Below are 16,480 nucleotides of genomic sequence, written 5' to 3' on the forward strand. Positions count from 1 at the left end.
TATACAAGTATATGAACTAAAGCATAAATCCCTTCGTTCCCCTGGCTTGTAATATGTTGTTTATTCATAATCTTAATGCAATCTAATTTTGATTTATTTATGCTGTAATGGAGAGTTGGACAGTGATCATACAAACAGACCTCTGGTCCTGCCAACAATCTGGGTGCAGGGTTCTAGATCTGGGCATGGTCACCGCCACACTGGCACCCAACCCACACTCTAAAGATTGTATCTGCAATGTAACTGCCATAGGTATCACAGCAGGAAAAGACTGGGTGAATGGCTCAACTCCTTCCTGTTACTTGTGACGGATTCGAACCACTTTCTTGGATAGATGCAGCCATGGTGTTCCTGAAGCTTTGATACTCTGCACTTTTAAACTCTGACAGTTAATTTGGACAGAGTAAGCTTCATGCAACAGCCATGTGATGGCACCTGGATAATGTGGTCTAGAAAAGTTGATTGAGGAATAAATCTTGTGTTTTCTGGATCCTTATGATTTAGGATGATTGTAGTTTCAAATGAACCACCGATGATGTTATCACAATCGTCAACAATGTGGGGGAAGAGGTAATCTACAGTGCTGTCAGTCAGCAGGACACACAAGGACTCAGCTGACAATACATGATAGAGTCATACAGCATGGAAGCGGCCCCTTCAGCCCAACTTGTCCATGATGCCCCATATACACTTGTCCCATATTCCTCTAAACCTTTTCTGTCCATGTACCTATCTAAATGTATTTTTAATGTTGATATAGGACCTGCCTCAACTACCTTCTCCGACAGCCAATTCCATATACCCACTACATTCTGAGTGAAAAAGTTGCTCGTCAGGTTCCTATTAATCTTTCCACTCTCACTTTAAACCTATGTCCCTTGGTTCTTGATTCCCCTCATTTGGCTAACATATTCTCCCTTACCTTATCTATTCCCCTCATGATCTTATACATATCTATAAGATCACTCATCATCCTCCTGAGCTCCAAGGACTAAAGTCCTAGTGTGCCCATCCTCTCCCAATAGCTCAGGCCATCGAGTTCTGGCAACATGATGTTTGGTGAACATGTGTGAATGAACCTAAATTCTTCTGGTAATCCAGAAGTCGTATGTAAGCCACTGGTGCTTACAAATTGTAGTAAATTACTGAGACCTTGGAGACATCACTGACATTCTGCTGCTCTGCCTGAGTTCCACCAAGACCACCATAGTCTTGCCTGGAACATGGATGCAAGATCTGAATTTCAGAAGTGAAGAGTGAATGATTGATCTTAACATCGAGGCAACATCTAACTGAGTGGCATAAATGGACCAAAGTTAAACAGCGGAGAGTGACAATCAAGGGAGATCTCCATTGAGTGGAGTTGGAGTCATACCTGGTGAAAGGAAAATGACGTCGTTATTGGCGGCCACTCAACTCAGCTCATGGTCATCTCATCTTCATTAGGTAAGGATCAAAATTTGGCCATTTGGGCCATCAAGTCAATCACGGCTGATCTGACTTACCCTCTCAACCCCATTATCCTGTCTTCTTCCCATAATCCTTGGCACCCTTACTAATCAAGAATCTGTCAATCTGCGCTTTTAAAATACCCAATGTCGTCTTCTGCAGTCATCTGTGGCAATGAATTCCACAGATTCACCACCCTCTGACTAAAGAAATTCCTCCCCATCTCTTTTTTAAAGGTACGCCCATTTATTCTGAAGTTATGGCCTTTGGTCCCAGACTCTCTGAATAGTGGAACCATCCTCTCTATCTCTGTTGACTTTCCCATAGACAGCATCTTTCGTTCAACCAGCCACATCTACTTTATCAATAATGTTCCTTAAAAGGCAACTGGACAGGTACATGGATAGGAAAGGTTCAGAAGGATAGAGGCCAATCTCATGTAGATGGGGCAATTTGGGCGGTGTATGCAAGATGAAGGGCTTGTTTCTGTGCTGCATGACTCTAAATAATGTCAGAATTAAGTTTGCATGGTGATGATTGCAAAATATGAATTTCCATTTGAAGTGCTCAAACTAATGAAGCCGTCTGTGAGCACATGGAACAAGATCCAGTCAATATCTAATCTTGGGCTGATAAGTGACAAGTAACACTCACACCAATCAAGTGCCAGATAATAACCATTTTCAGTCAGAGAGATCTTAACCATCTTCCCATGATATTCAATGGCAAGTCTACTGCAAATCAGCAATAGGATCAGAGACAGAGGAACACATCCATGAGGGCTGGAGAGCCCAGAATTGTGGATGGCAGCCTTAAGATCTTGCATGTACCATTTACAACCAAGAAAATTCTTCAGTCAGAGGATGGTGAACTCGTGGAATTCTACACCATGAAAAGCCATGGAAGTGATAACATTTAACACAGGCGCAGCAGTAGAGTTGCTGCCTTACAGCGCCCAGACCCGGTTTCGATCCTGACTATGGGTACTGTCTGTATGGAGTTTGTACAATCTCCCTGTGACTACATGTGTTTTCTCTGGGTGCTCCTGTCTCCTCCCACACTCCAAAGGCCTACAGGTTTGTAGATTAATTGGGTTCAATAATAATTCAGAACTGCCCCTGGTGTGCAGGATAGTGCTAGTGTAGAGGGGATCACTGGTTGGGCCGAAGGGCCTGTTTCCGCGCTGTATCTCTAAACTCCAAACCGGTTGTGCACTTCGGGGAATGGCCCTCAGGAGGTGTAGTCATTTGAAGACCACTCTACTTTGTGGAACAGCCGCTACAGTAACACCATCCCCAGACAACAGCATTCCTGTTAACATTGATTGCCAAAAATCAATAAGGTAGCAGGGATCGCATGGGTGGAAAATGCAAGTCGTGGACTGAGTCAAGCACAGTTCAGCCCATTACTTTTAGGCAGCACAGTGGCTCAGCTGATAGCGCTGCTGCCTCACAGCGACAGAGACCAGGGTTCAATCCTGACCTCCGGTGCTGTCCATGCAGAGTTTGTACATTCTACCTGTGAAGGCGTGGGTTTCCCCCGAGTGCTTCGGTTTCCTCCCACACCCCAAAGACGTGGGTTTGTAGGATAATTGGCTTCTTGCCCGGAATGTGTTGGGAGTAGATGAGAGAGTGGGATAACATAGAACTAGTGAACAGGTGATCGATGGTTTGTGTGGACTCGGCGGGCCGAAGGTCCTGTTTCCATGCTGTATCTCTAAACTCTAAACTTTCTACCAGATTATTTCTCCACTCGACTGCAACATGCTCACCTGCTGACTATAAACTATTTATATTTAGAATGATTAAAATATTTTCCAACTGCGTTTCATGGGCTGTGTAGGATAGGTTCTAAAAATCATCTGTAGTGGAGCAATATGCTTTGGAAATTTAAACCCTACTAAATTGGTCTTGAAATCGATAAAATCTTTAGCCCTCAGTACAGCACTGGGCTTAACTTCTTTACTGTAATCTTAAATATATATTTGGTAGCTTTGTAGTTTCAAGTGATTTATCTGCATCACTAGTCCTGTTTGAATGGAGCAAAGACTCCCATCATGATATTTAAGTTGCTTTTCTTCAGAGCAACTTCAGAGGAAAAATAACTGACTGAAACATTCATCAAACCAATAACTGGGAAACACAGCGTAGATCTGGAGACTATCCTGATCCCTTCTTTCTGAGATATCTTTACCGAAACTAATCTGATATCTACGTATCTGATTACAGAGTTCCGGTATTTTGACAGCTGCAACGTATTGAACTGGCAGATGGAGTCACTGATTTGTCACTTCCTATGTTCCAGTCCATCAGTTTTACCAGCTGCATGCTCTGTGTGTTCAATGTTTGTGTTTGTTCTTGCTCATTATAGTTAGCTCTGGGGTGGAAGATTGCCATCTTCACGTGGTCCGCCCTGTTTCGACGAATGCAATCAACCCGGTGTGCACAATCAAATAAGATTAAATAGAACCAGTTGTCCTACAACTTTAGGCTGTACACACCATACGCAAGAAGAAGATTTTTAGCTCTCTTTTTGTGATGTATTTTAAGAAGTCACCTTGTCATTCTGATGATTTAATTCACTGCTCCATTGGCCCAAAGTTACAGGCCAGAAATGGTCTGTTAATGGATTGGCAAACTGTTTAACATTAGGCTTGGTTTTCTCAGCTTTGGCGTTCATGGAAAATAAATTTAGGAGTTTAGTACTAAGGTGGTGTTGGCATAAACCAAATTACCCTTTTGGTCTCTGAACCTGAAAGAAATCCATTGGAATAGTTTCAAAATTGTATGAAGATCTCAATGGAGTAGCACCAGGCCAAGAAGAAAACTGGCACACAACTCCAGCTCACAGCGACTCCTGTGGTGTCCAAGATAACATGGATGAAATTAATGTCTTGGGTGGGGCAGAACACCAGAGGTTATGCAATTTATAGCAGAACAGTGAGCTGAGCTTGTAGAAGTACATGTACATGCCATGACGATTCTCACGAACCTGCTTACCAAGATGGCACTAAAATTTACCCATGACCTACTACGGCTTTTTCTTCGAGTGGTCTATCTTGCTCTGCTCTTTGATCTTTGATCAGAACTGAGAAAAAGAGGTATAAGGAGACACGAGAGACTGCAGATGTTGGAATCTTGATTAAAAAAAGGCAAAGAGGAATTCAGTGGGACAGGCAGAATCTGTGGAGGGAAAGGATAGTCAACATTTTGGGGAAGAAGGGGCCCAATGTGAAATGTCGCCTCGGTGGGTGGGCATTAGCTGAAACAAAGGTGATTTCTTTGATATCAGAAATTAAGTGGCCATTTGAAGAGTCAATATCATCAAGAGTGTTTAATACAGAGCAATGAAATTTATACTTGCAGCAGCATAACAGGCCCGTAAACGTTATACATATGGTAATATACAATGAACAAAAATGCAATAAATTAATAACAATTTAGGACAACTAAGTTTTCCTTTGTCAGTGTAAGGTGTTGCTAAAGTTGTATAGTCTGTTTAATGATGCAAAGTTTGCTCTGATAATGTATGTAATGAGTATTTTACTTTATGCTTGGATGCTGTAAATATTCCACTATTCTGGTGAGACTTGTTTACTGAACCAATCTTGCTGCCCACATCTTTAGCAATAGAAATACTACCAAATGTCCCTTGCCAGTCAGCAAAGGAAGGTGTGCACATGCACAGTAAGGTTAAGGGTGTAAATAATCACAGTTTATACATGCAGTCACTGTGCAGGCTGTGTGTTTTGCACAGTGGAGATCTCGGTGCAGGCTGTGTGTTTTGCACAGTGGAGATCTCGGTGCAGGCTGTGTGTTTTGCACAGTGGAGATCTCGGTGCAGGCTGTGTGTTTTGCACGGTGGAGATCTCGGTGCAGGCTGTGTGTTTTGCACAGGCTGTGTGTTTTGCACAGTGGAGATCTCGGTGCAGCCGCCCAGCACAGCGTTGACGGCACCGACTGACAACACGACAGAGACCATGATCGTTATATCCATGAGAGGAAACGAATCATTGCAGGAAACGTCTGTAACCTGATTAACTGCCCGGAAATAAACAAGAGAATTCGCAAAGTGCTGGAATAACTCGGGCAGCATTGCTGGAGGACGCGGACAGGCGACTGTTCCAGTCGGGACTCGTCTCCAGATTGATCAAAACAAATAAATAAAAGGTTGAACAAATAAATAAACTACAAAAGCAATTTCCGTCGACAGAAATATTGAAGAAATGGACGAACGCGCTAGAGCTACATGGCCTCTGCTCGCAAGTTCGGGACAGAGCCTCGTTAGCGCAGTAGGTAGCGCGTCAGTCTCATAATCTGAAGGTCGTGAGTTCGATCCTCACACGGGGCACATCCTTTTACTGCAGCTCTGCTATACTGCTGCAATTATACACTGATTATTAATCTCCCTCCCCCTCCACATCCTAGATGTTTCTTTATTTGGATTGCTCATTCTACTCCATCACACCACAGTTGTTCTCACATGCGATATCAGAATTTATATTTGTAACTCTTGGATTGCAATAAACGTATTCATTCATCAATTAAACAACATCTCTGCAGCACAAATGCTCGCCGATCCGCTGAGTTACTCCAGTACTTTGTGTTTTGCTCAAGACTCCAGCCTCTACACTACCCCTGCTCTGCAGTTTCTTGTGTCTCCCCAGAAGTTACATGTGTTGATGGGGTTAAACCTGGTCCTTAAGGGGCTGCTATGAGCTGGCAAGTATAAGTTAACATTTGTACGTTTTTATTGTTTGTTTATTGGCGAGACCCCTTGCCTCTGATTGACTGCATGCGTCCCCTGTTACCTAGAAATATGTATTTATTCGTCGGTCGTACGGAGGGTTCACTCAGCACAACTCTTAAAAGTAGAAACGCCCAAACGTTGATATTGCAATGATGGTGGAGTTCTGCTATTTTGTTACACTGCTGTGTTACACTCGACATTCAAATTCAGTTTGCTGTCACCTTACACGCTGGGGTATTTAATGATATTCATTGTTCACATGAAGCTCACAAAGTAAACAGTAATGATAAAATGATCAATCAAAAACAGAGGATGTTTCCACAAGTGTCTAAGGCTAGAGGCCATAGCTAGCAATGTTACACAATTTTGAGATTTAAAAAATCAAGTCTGCAATTTATCCCATCAGATTAAGCATAAAAAGAAGTTTAATTTGACACCTAATTCACTTTCATATCTTCAGTATTAAAAATGTTATGGCCATTTTCATACTCGGAAATTAGCATCTTGTTCCCTATTGCACATTCACACAAGAATTCATTCACAATATAACATGATTTTTAAATCTCATTGTCATGAATTTATAGGCCAAATGGAAGGAATTTAGTGTTCCTGTAGAATTCCTGTAAATTAATGGCCATTTTAATCATCTTGCGAGTGGGATTTTGTGGAACGCGATCGATTGGAACGTTGCGGTTGCGGTGAATTTAAACCCCATATCGGCAGGAAAAACACTGCCGGTTCATATGGGGCCAAAATCACCGTTTTGCAATGTAAAATGTGGATTAAGGTCACCCTAAGAAGCATGTTTATATGTAAAATAAACGGCTTTCCTTTCGCTGTCCCATAACTGAAATCCGTCCCCGTTGTCGGCATTCACAGCATTAGAAGCGGCTTTTTAGTTTACTCCAGCGCTCAAATGGTCCAACGATTTAAAAATGTTTTTTCCCAGAATGGCAGTCGGAACAAATCTTCAACGTTAATTAGCTCCCCGAGAAAATATAATCCAGGACAGGCGGTAGAAGACCGCATTTTAACCTCGACCCCCCACCCCAAAGGCGGCAAAGTCGCGCACACGGCCAGTGACAGAACTGCAGTACCGCTGAAGGTAAGTTTTGTAACATACCTACCATAGCCTCAGAATTAAAAGACATTATTTTCGGAAGGAGATGAGGAGGAATTTCTTCAGACAGAGGGTGGTGAACCTGTGGAAATCTTTGCCACCGAAGGCTGTGGAAGCAGTCAGTGGATATATTTAAAGCAGAGATAGATAGGTTCTTGATTTGTAAAGGTGTTGGAGGTTATGGGGAGAAGGCTGGGGTTAGGATGGAGAGGTAGATCAGCCATGATTGAATGGCAGAGTAGACTTGATGGGCCAAATGGCCTAGTTCTACTAACTCTTATGCTCTTATGAAGTTCAATAAAGTCTGATTAAAGATACTTCGAAGGTCTCCAAGGAGGTGAATGGGAGTATTTTTTTTACATTTTTGAAAATTATATAGGTGAATAGCAAGTTTATGACTGCCTTTTATTTAGCTGTTATAGTTCTTCTTTTGTATTGAAAACAACTCAGAACATAAAGCAGTAGAACTCAGGAACAGGCCTTTTGGCCCACGATACCAAGCCAGACATGATATGCAGCATTATATCATGCACGTAGCATTTGTACCCTGGAACAGTGCGCTGCTATTTAATACCATTTGTAAATGTAGAAATCCCAACACCTGAATTTGTGAACCACCGTATTTCCCAGTTGCTTAGTCTTGTACCTTACACCAATCACCACCCCTATCCCCAAACTCCTCTACTTGTCATCTCTTCCCCCACCAAGAGTTTACTTCAGTATCACACAGGCTGTATTCATTGTCCTCTTCAATACTAAAGGAATGGACCTGGATATTAGAGTGTTGTCAACGGTCCACTTTAATGGAAAGCAGAAGTGTATCGTAACATACAGTAAATGGTTTTCATTGTGCAGATTCTGCTTTAATGCTGCTCATTGTTTCCAGCTCTTACTGATGCATCTCTCTTATAACCAAGCTGGTATGTTTGTTAACCCCTCCCCTACATTCCCCTCAGTTACCAACTATCAGCTGTCACAGAGACAGGTGGCAGAAGAGGGGAACGGAGAGTTGAGAACTCATCTCTTCACTAGGATAGAGCTACACTCAGATGTCCAGAAGACTTGACAAGTTCATCAAGTTTAGTTGTTGGAAGTGCCAGATTTGCTTGAAAAGCCCAACATAGAAAGCTGGAGAATGATTCTGTCCGATTACTCGCACGTGGGGTTGATGCTACTGTTATTTTCATGTGGTGGTAAGGGCATATGGTGTGCTGGTTTGATTCAGTTGAAAACTGCAACATGTTTGTTTCATATATTTGTTTTCATTTTATATAGTTTGCTTTGGAAATGTTCAGAGAGGTGTTTGGTATTTTAGACTGACGGCAACATGTGCTGCCTGGTTCTATTCCTGGATTTCCATGATAAAAATGCCTGATGTCCAAGTTTTGAATGAATACATAGTTGGTGTTTTGTAATGCAGAATTTCAATTTATTACTTTATATCATCAAGTTTATACGAAATGCACAGTAACTTACAGCATGGTCATTGTTCCTATTTTAGGGAGAGAGATTTTGGATTAATCTTTGAGGATGGTCTGAATTTCCGCTCCGAGTCTGGAATAGTCAATGTTTATCCAAGGTCACTAGTTGGAGTCTGCCTGGGGAGAGGGATTGGTCAGCGTAGCAGGATTTATGTTACACAACGGAAATAGTTGCTTTGCAATGGCAATAGTAATGATTCTGGAATGTGGCGTAATGGCATGTACTGCAGCTTAGGATATTTCTTTTTATGATCAAGCTGAATTAATCAAGCTTTTGATTCATTTGAGCATTTTATGCACTGTTCATGGTTTGACAAGCCAGCGTGAGCTAGTAGAAGTTATCTGGAAGGTAATAAGCCAATATCATTCATATCTCTCTGCTTGCCACACAGTAAATAAGACACTGAAAATCAGTGGGTTTATTTTGGAACTTTGCGGTTAGTTCCTTGAAATTTGATATGTCTGCTGACTATACATTGGACTGCATTTTACAGATTTATTTATTCAAAAACTTTCATGGATACACGGCAGCTGTTTGAAGTTTTGCAACGTGACATGTGGAATAATCCATGCTGTAATTCTTCCTGAGTGTAAAAATAGTAATTGGATACATAGTTCCAGAAATCATGAAAGGAAATGGTATAAGGTAATAAACATGTTGAAATAATTAAAAACTATATTTAAATTAAAGCCAGATCAAATATTATTATTTAGTTGAAATAATAGAATCTTTACTTATTGCCATGAAGAGATTTGTGATGTCTTTTGTCAGCTTACCATGTACATAAACAAATATTAGGTAACAAAATAAATTTATTACAGAACAGTTCATGTGAGAATTTGAGCCAATACAAAACCAAATATAATCAATTATGATATAAAATAAATGGTAAATGGATGGCAGATACAATGGTTTGTGTTTGCAAAACATAATCCTTGTAAATATTTGAGAAGCCAAACATTTGACATAAAAATCAGTAATTTATTTGCGAGTTCGTTTAATGGCCTATTGAAGGCCAGTTTGGCGAAATCCCAAGGAAGTGTTTCCTTACGCGATTTCCATTTTAGATTCTACTGATCTTTGTTGAAGTAACACAATTTTGTTGAAGTAACACAAAGTTGAAGTAATCGCACAATTCCACCAACCTGCCCACCTGGAAAATGTTGTCCTAATTTCAGAAATCAATTATCAAAGTTCAGTTTGAACCTCAGCTAATAATTGGTGTATGTTACTATGACCACGTGGGCATCCTCTAAGGTTTAATGCTGCAGAGTGTGCTGAGGTGCTTTGCAGAGGGTTTCAATAAAAATGTTGATGTCAAACCATGTAAAATATTGGGGAAGATGATAAAGGTACAGTCAAAAAGCTAACTTGTAAGATACAGTTTGAAAGGAAGAATGATACAAAGAGAGAGGGAGAGAGAGAGAAACATTTAAATTTAGAACCTTAGGATCAACACTAAGGCAACTAAAGGTACTCATGATGGAGTAATTAAATACAGGGATAATCAAAAGACCAGAATTAGAGAAGGGAAAATATATTAGGTTGTAGATCTGGGGAGATCTTTTGAAAGTTTTATACCCGAAAGTTGTCTGTCCCTCCACAGATGCTGTCTGAACCATTGAGTTCCTTTAGCAGTTTGTTTTTTGCTCAAGATACTAGCATCTGATATCCTTTTTGTCATCTAAACCAGTAGTTTTGTCCCTTTCCGCTATTAGTTGGTGGGAAGTTATACCTATGGTATTATGACAATTTATAGAAAAAAACATAGCCAAAGAGTTGGTGATAACATAATGCTGGTGTTTCAGTGTTAACGTGAAGAAAACAATATCAAATATAATGATTTTTTTGGAAGAAAAATACATTTTAGAACACAAGAATGTAAAAGGACACCCATGAAACCCTTAATAAAGTCAGAGTGCTGAGGTATTTCTACACATTGGGAAATGAACAGAAAGGTGTTGCAAAGGATTCTTTCTCATCTCCTGATAGCCAGTATAACAACACAGTTAACCGTTACTTTTGGCTAAGTTATAGTGAAGAGTCTAAGTGAATGGAAGAAAGAAAAGAATAACTAAGATGCAGATAATTGAGAGAAAACAATAAAAGGTTAGGTGGATAGGAATAAAAGGTTAGATCGATATGGGCTAAATGCCAGTAAACTAGCTTAGATGGGGCATCTTGGTTGATGGACCATTTGGGCTGAAGGGCCTATTTCCACACTGTTTGATTCTATGGGTCTATAAAATGCTCGAATGTTAATAAACCAATTATCACTTGGAAAAATACAATGAGAATTAAAATAAGGCTACCGCGATTCTATGATCAAGGACATATTACAAAATGTATTTCCGTCTTGTCTTTTCACAGGTCTGGTGTTGGCTTCTGAACATGAAACGCGTTTGGTGGCTAATTTATTCCAAAGCTATAACAAGGTGATTCGTCCGGTGGAGAATCACAAGCATTGTGTGAATGTCACAGTGGGTCTGCAGCTGATTCAACTCATCAATGTGGTATGAAGCTAGTCATTTCTGTGTTTGTGGAAGAATGATGACCTGCATAGTTCAACTGCCACTCACATGGCCAATTATAGCCTTGCATTTGTTTAGTTTTAGCTTTGGAGTCACAGCATGGAAACAGGCCCTTCAGCCCACTGAGTCCTTGCTGGCCATTGATCATCCATTTACACTAGTTTTATGTGACCCCACTTTTTCATCCACTCCCTACACACAAGTGGGCAATTTACGGAGCCCAATTATTCTACAAACCTGCACATCTTTGGGATGTGGGAGGGAACCAAAGCACCCGGAGGAAACCTGTATGGTCACAGGAAGAACGTGCAAACTCTGCACAAACAGCACCCGAGTTCAGGGTCAATGCCGGGTCTCTGGCGGTGTGAGACAGGAGCTATACCAGCTGCACCACTGTGTTGCACCAACTTCAGAGTTTAATTGCAGTACCAACTTTATACATGAGCGCAATAAATAATCAGCAAAAAACAACTAGATTACATTGATTAATACAATTCTATAATTAGTTTGGATTTCAGTGCAAAGTTTTACATGTTGGGGGGTTTCTCTTCAGTTACCTGAGTCTAGAACTTAAGAAAGTTCCAAAGGCCTTTGAACTCTACAAGAGTTCACTCAGTATTCCACCACCATTTTGTGGGTGGTCTGTGGTACACCTGGGCATCAACGGTTACGGGGAGAAGGCAGAATAATGGGGTTGAGAGGAAAAATAGATCAGCCATGAGTGGTGGAGCAGTCTGAGTGGGCTGAATGGCCTAGTTCTGCTCCTATGCCCCATGATATTATGATCTTACTAGAGTTGGGATGGCACCTGGAATGTGCTGCCAGAGGTGGGGAAACAGACACAATCACTACATTTAAGAGGCATTTAGACCGGCACTCGAATAGGCAAGACATAGAAGGATATGGACCTATTGCAGGCAAATGGAATTAGTATGGATGGATAAAAAGATATGTTGGGATGAAGAGCCCATTTCTATGCTCTATTTATATGGTTGTTGTGGCATTCTTGTGAAGCAGGAGACAGCTGCAGACTTTTACAGCTATCCCAAGGGGAGATGGTAAGTCATTCTTAGTTTGAAATCTAATTTCCTACTCATCTATCACTGAACGGCAACTGCTGGGGAGGAGGATAAAAACAAAGTATAAGACAGAGAGCATGTGAGGCAGAATGATTCTTTTTGAATTTCTAATCCTACTTCAGATTCCTCTGATACCAAAAATATCTAGAATTTCATCTCTGGCTGCTAACACTAAATTCAACATATATAAGTGGCTGCGTTCAATTCTACTTCCAAAGTTCTGGTCGCCTGAAACAAATTTCAGAAGCAGAGTAAAACATGCAGCTGCTACTATACTAAGCAGGACTGAACATTTGGTCACAACTCAGCTCATGCTTTGTTTTTTTCAATCTCAGCTCTTCTGAGTGGACTACATAATGTACAGGAGGATGTGGCGTCAGGCAACCAGCAGAGCCTAAAATGTGAGGTGTGGTCTTGGTGAGCCTCCACTGAGGCTAAGGGAAAATACCCATAGCTCATGGGACCTGTGACCCGATAATCCTAGCCTCATATATTGTAGACTGGACCTACACTCTACAAAAAGACACAAAGCACTGGAGTAACTCAACGGGTCAGGTAGCATCTCTGGAGAACATGGATAGGCGATGTTTCGGGTCGGGACCCTTGTTCAGACTGTTTGTAGTAGGGGGGAGGAAAGCTGGTGGCGGGCCAAAACCTAGGCAAGTGATAGGTGGATACAGGTGAAAGGGGTTTGATTGGCAGATGGGTAGACAAAGTCTAGGGATGAAAATTAGAGAAAAAGCTCTGAGATGGGAGCAGACATGTGATCTCACTCTGGCAATGGAGGGGGCCAGGGACAAACAGGTCGTTATGGGAATAGGAAAGGGAGTTAAAATGGTTAGCAACCAAGAGATGGCCTTGGTGGACAGAGGACTAGAGTTCGGCGTAATGGCCATCCAGTCAGCATTTGGTCAGCATTTTGCCACTTTATAGAACTTTGGTTAGGCTGCATTCAGAGTATTGTGTACAGTTCTGGTCACCCCATTATAGGAAGGAAGTTAAGGCTTCGGAGAGGATGCAGAAGAAAGTTATCAGCATGCTGTCTGGATTAGAGGGCATTAGCTTTAAGGATAGGTTGGACAAACTTGAATTATTTTCACTGGAGTGTCAGAGATTAAGGGGAGGCCTGATAGATATGTAAAATTACAAGAGGCATAGATAGGATAGACAGTACGAACCTTTTTCCCCAAGTTGGAAAAATCAAATACTAGAGGGCATAGCTTTAAGGTAAGACCAGCAAAGTTGGTAGAATATAGAATATAGATCAGTATAACACAATAACAGTCCCTTCGGCCCACAATGTCTGTGCCAAGCATATTGCCAAGACCATCTCAAATTGACCTGCACATAATCAATATCCCTCCCATTCCCTGCCTATCCCACCGCTTATCCAAAAGCCTCTTGAATGTCATTAATTGATCTGACTCAACCACCAATCCTGGTAGCACGTTCCAGGTGCTCACCACCCTTTGTGTAACAAAAGTTACCCCGCACATCTCAATTAAACGTTGCACCCCTCACTTTAAAGGTATGCTCTTTGGTATTTGACTTTTCAATCCTGGATAAAGAGTGTGACTGTCTACCCCAAGTGTTCCCAACATGGGGTAAATGTACCCCCAGTGGGGTAGATTTCACCTACCTAGGGGGTAAATTTGTTGATTCTGGATTTGTACATATTTTTTCTCATTGACTGACTGTGTTTGGTTCTGGTATGCCGGTATCTGTTCATCCTTAGTTGTTCATAAATAAGTGAAATAACATTGTTATGTGCTATTAAAGTTGCCAGGGGTAAATGGGACGAAAAAGGTTGGGAAACCCTAGTTTCCCAACCCTACCCTATATATGCCTCTCATAATTTTTTACAGAGATTTGCAAGTTTTTTCAGATAGAGGGTGGTACATACTGGCGGGTGGTGGTGGTGGAGGCAGATGGTATTGAATTGGGGCATTTAAGGGGTTTTCAATAATCATATGGATATGCTGGAAGCAAAAGGATATAGATCATGTGCAGGCAGAGGAGATGAGTTTAACCTGACATCACGTTTGGCAGGTTCATTGTGACCAAAGGGCCTGTCCCTACACTATATTGTTCTATGTTCTTTTGCCTGGTTATTCATAGTCAAAGTAGCCTTTATTGTCATTCAGACCTTGCAGTCTGAACGAAATGTTGTTGCCTTGCAGTCCTACATATAGTAAAAATGACAAAAACACACAATAAACACAAATTAATATCCACCACAGTGAGTTCACCAGGCACCTCCTCACTGTGATGGAAGGCAAAAGTCTTAAGTCTTTGTCTCATCCCTTCTTATTCTCCCTCTGCGCCGAGGCGATCCAGGCTTCAGATGTTGTGACCCCGCCAGGCGATGGTAAGTAATGTCAGTCTCGCGGCTGAATCCGAGCTCCGCGAACGGGCGGTTCAACTCCGCGGCCCGGGGTGGTCGAAGCTGCCGCAGCTGCCGCCCTCCAGTCCAGCTGACGCAGCTGTTGTTGCGGGAGCTCTGGAGAACAGGTCACCAACCTGTGACCTGCGAGCTCCCGACGATGTCGTCCACTGGGCCCGCGGTCGAGTCGGGTGGCCGCTGACTTGCGTTGATACCTCTAATGTACCTTCACGTTATTCCAAAATCAAAATATGAAAATTATAAATGAATTGCCATATTTAAATGGGGGAATTTGCAGGCAGATCTCGAAGAAAGCCAAATCTTTGTTTGGGAAAGTGACTGTTCTGTTTTACCAGCACAAAACAAGCTAAGTAGATTATGCCCCCAATTAACTATTACAGGACCAATTGCATTTCTTTGAAATTTCATGGCACAAATCTCAAATTTTAGTTAAATGTTTCAATACCATCTGGAAATTAAGTAAATGGAATGCCAGCATTTATTATTATTTAAAATAATCATATCTTTGGATTATTTTCTTTTATTATTCTGAAATCTCCAAAAGATAGTACAATTTCAATTAAGTTTCTGGTAGATATTTTGAGACCATGCAATGCAACAGTTGAAAGTATTGACTTAGTTTGAAAATAGGGCTTTATTATATTTTAATGTACATGGTTGCTGCATAGTGTGTGTACCTGAATGTTCTTACAGTTCTACACATAACTGTCTGTTTAGAATAATAGTGTATTTTGATTCTTGGCTGAAGTTGTACAATTGTTCCATTAGGATGAAGTCAATCAAATTGTGGAAACAAATGTGCGCCTCAGGCAGGTAAATGGATTTTATTCCCTGAGCTCTACATTTCAATATTGGTAAAACATTTCTGCTAAATGCTTAGCATTGCACTGTGTCTAAAAAGTAGTACTTAATGCTGCCTAGCCACATTTAAAGTTAGTTAGCATGATTGAACTGACACTGGGAAGTTGTTTCTTCTTTAGCAATGGGTTGACGTGAAGCTTCGCTGGACTCCAGAGGACTATGGTGGAATTAAAAAGATCAGGGTGCCTTCTTCAGATATTTGGCTACCAGATATAGTTCTGTACAACAAGTAAGTAAACAGCAATATTTAAAAAATGTAAGCTTGGGTTAGAAACCCTGGCTTTTTCAAAGTTTGAATTATTTTGATGAATGATATTTTGATACAGTGGTGTAGTGGTAGAGTTGCTGCCTAATTGTGCCAGAGCCTCGGGTTCAATCCGGACTACAGGTGCTCTCTGTATGGAGTTTGTACATTCTCCTCATGACTGCGTGGCTTTCTCCAGATGCTCTTATTTCTTCCAGATTCCAAGGTCGTGCAGGTTTGTAGATGAATTGGCTTCTGTAAATTGTTCCTAGTGTGTAGGACAGAACTAGTGTACTGACGATAGTTCATTGCCATGGGCCCTAAGGTATATCTTTAAACTCAACGAAACTGAATTTGGAAGAAAGAATATAAGACATGGGAGTATAAGTAGACAACAGGGGCCCTCGTCAGTTCTGTCATCAAATTAAATGATATCTGATATGAGATTTGGCTGCAACACATCTTTCTGCCCAATCACATTTATCCATTAACCTACAGTGCATAAATAATAATATCCCTGTTTTGAATTTACTTAATTACAATATTTGAAGTTGTTCACCG

The 16,480-nt window shown here is 41.2% G+C and overlaps 1 protein-coding gene and 1 non-coding gene across 6 annotated transcripts in view; both read left to right on the top strand.

Annotated features, from left to right (window-relative positions):
- Positions 1-5,677: 5,677 nt before the first annotated feature.
- chrna1 (cholinergic receptor, nicotinic, alpha 1 (muscle)) overlaps positions 5,678-16,480 on the top strand; it is a 37,636-nt gene continuing 26,833 nt past the window's right edge. The window contains exons 1-5 of one of the 5 annotated variants that reach the window (XM_055637937.1): positions 5,678-6,190; positions 11,171-11,313; positions 14,748-14,778; positions 15,583-15,627; positions 15,795-15,904. In XM_055637937.1, coding sequence (XP_055493912.1) covers positions 14,776-14,778; positions 15,583-15,627; positions 15,795-15,904 — 158 coding nt within the window. In that variant the 5' untranslated portion in view covers positions 5,678-6,190; positions 11,171-11,313; positions 14,748-14,775. Of the gene's footprint in view, positions 6,191-7,944; positions 8,512-8,970; positions 9,149-9,308; positions 9,446-11,170; positions 11,314-14,747; positions 14,779-15,582; positions 15,628-15,794; positions 15,905-16,480 lie in introns of those variants that run through there. The other 4 variants (XM_055637940.1, XM_055637939.1, XM_055637938.1 and 1 more) reach the window with 4 other exon arrangements.
- On the top strand, positions 5,727-5,799 carry trnam-cau (transfer RNA methionine (anticodon CAU)). The gene has a single exon. It is a non-coding gene; the product is annotated as a tRNA-Met (tRNA).

The sequence above is a fragment of the Leucoraja erinacea genome, chromosome 7, assembly GCF_028641065.1.
Source record: "Leucoraja erinacea ecotype New England chromosome 7, Leri_hhj_1, whole genome shotgun sequence".
Lineage (NCBI taxonomy): Eukaryota > Metazoa > Chordata > Chondrichthyes > Rajiformes > Rajidae > Leucoraja > Leucoraja erinaceus.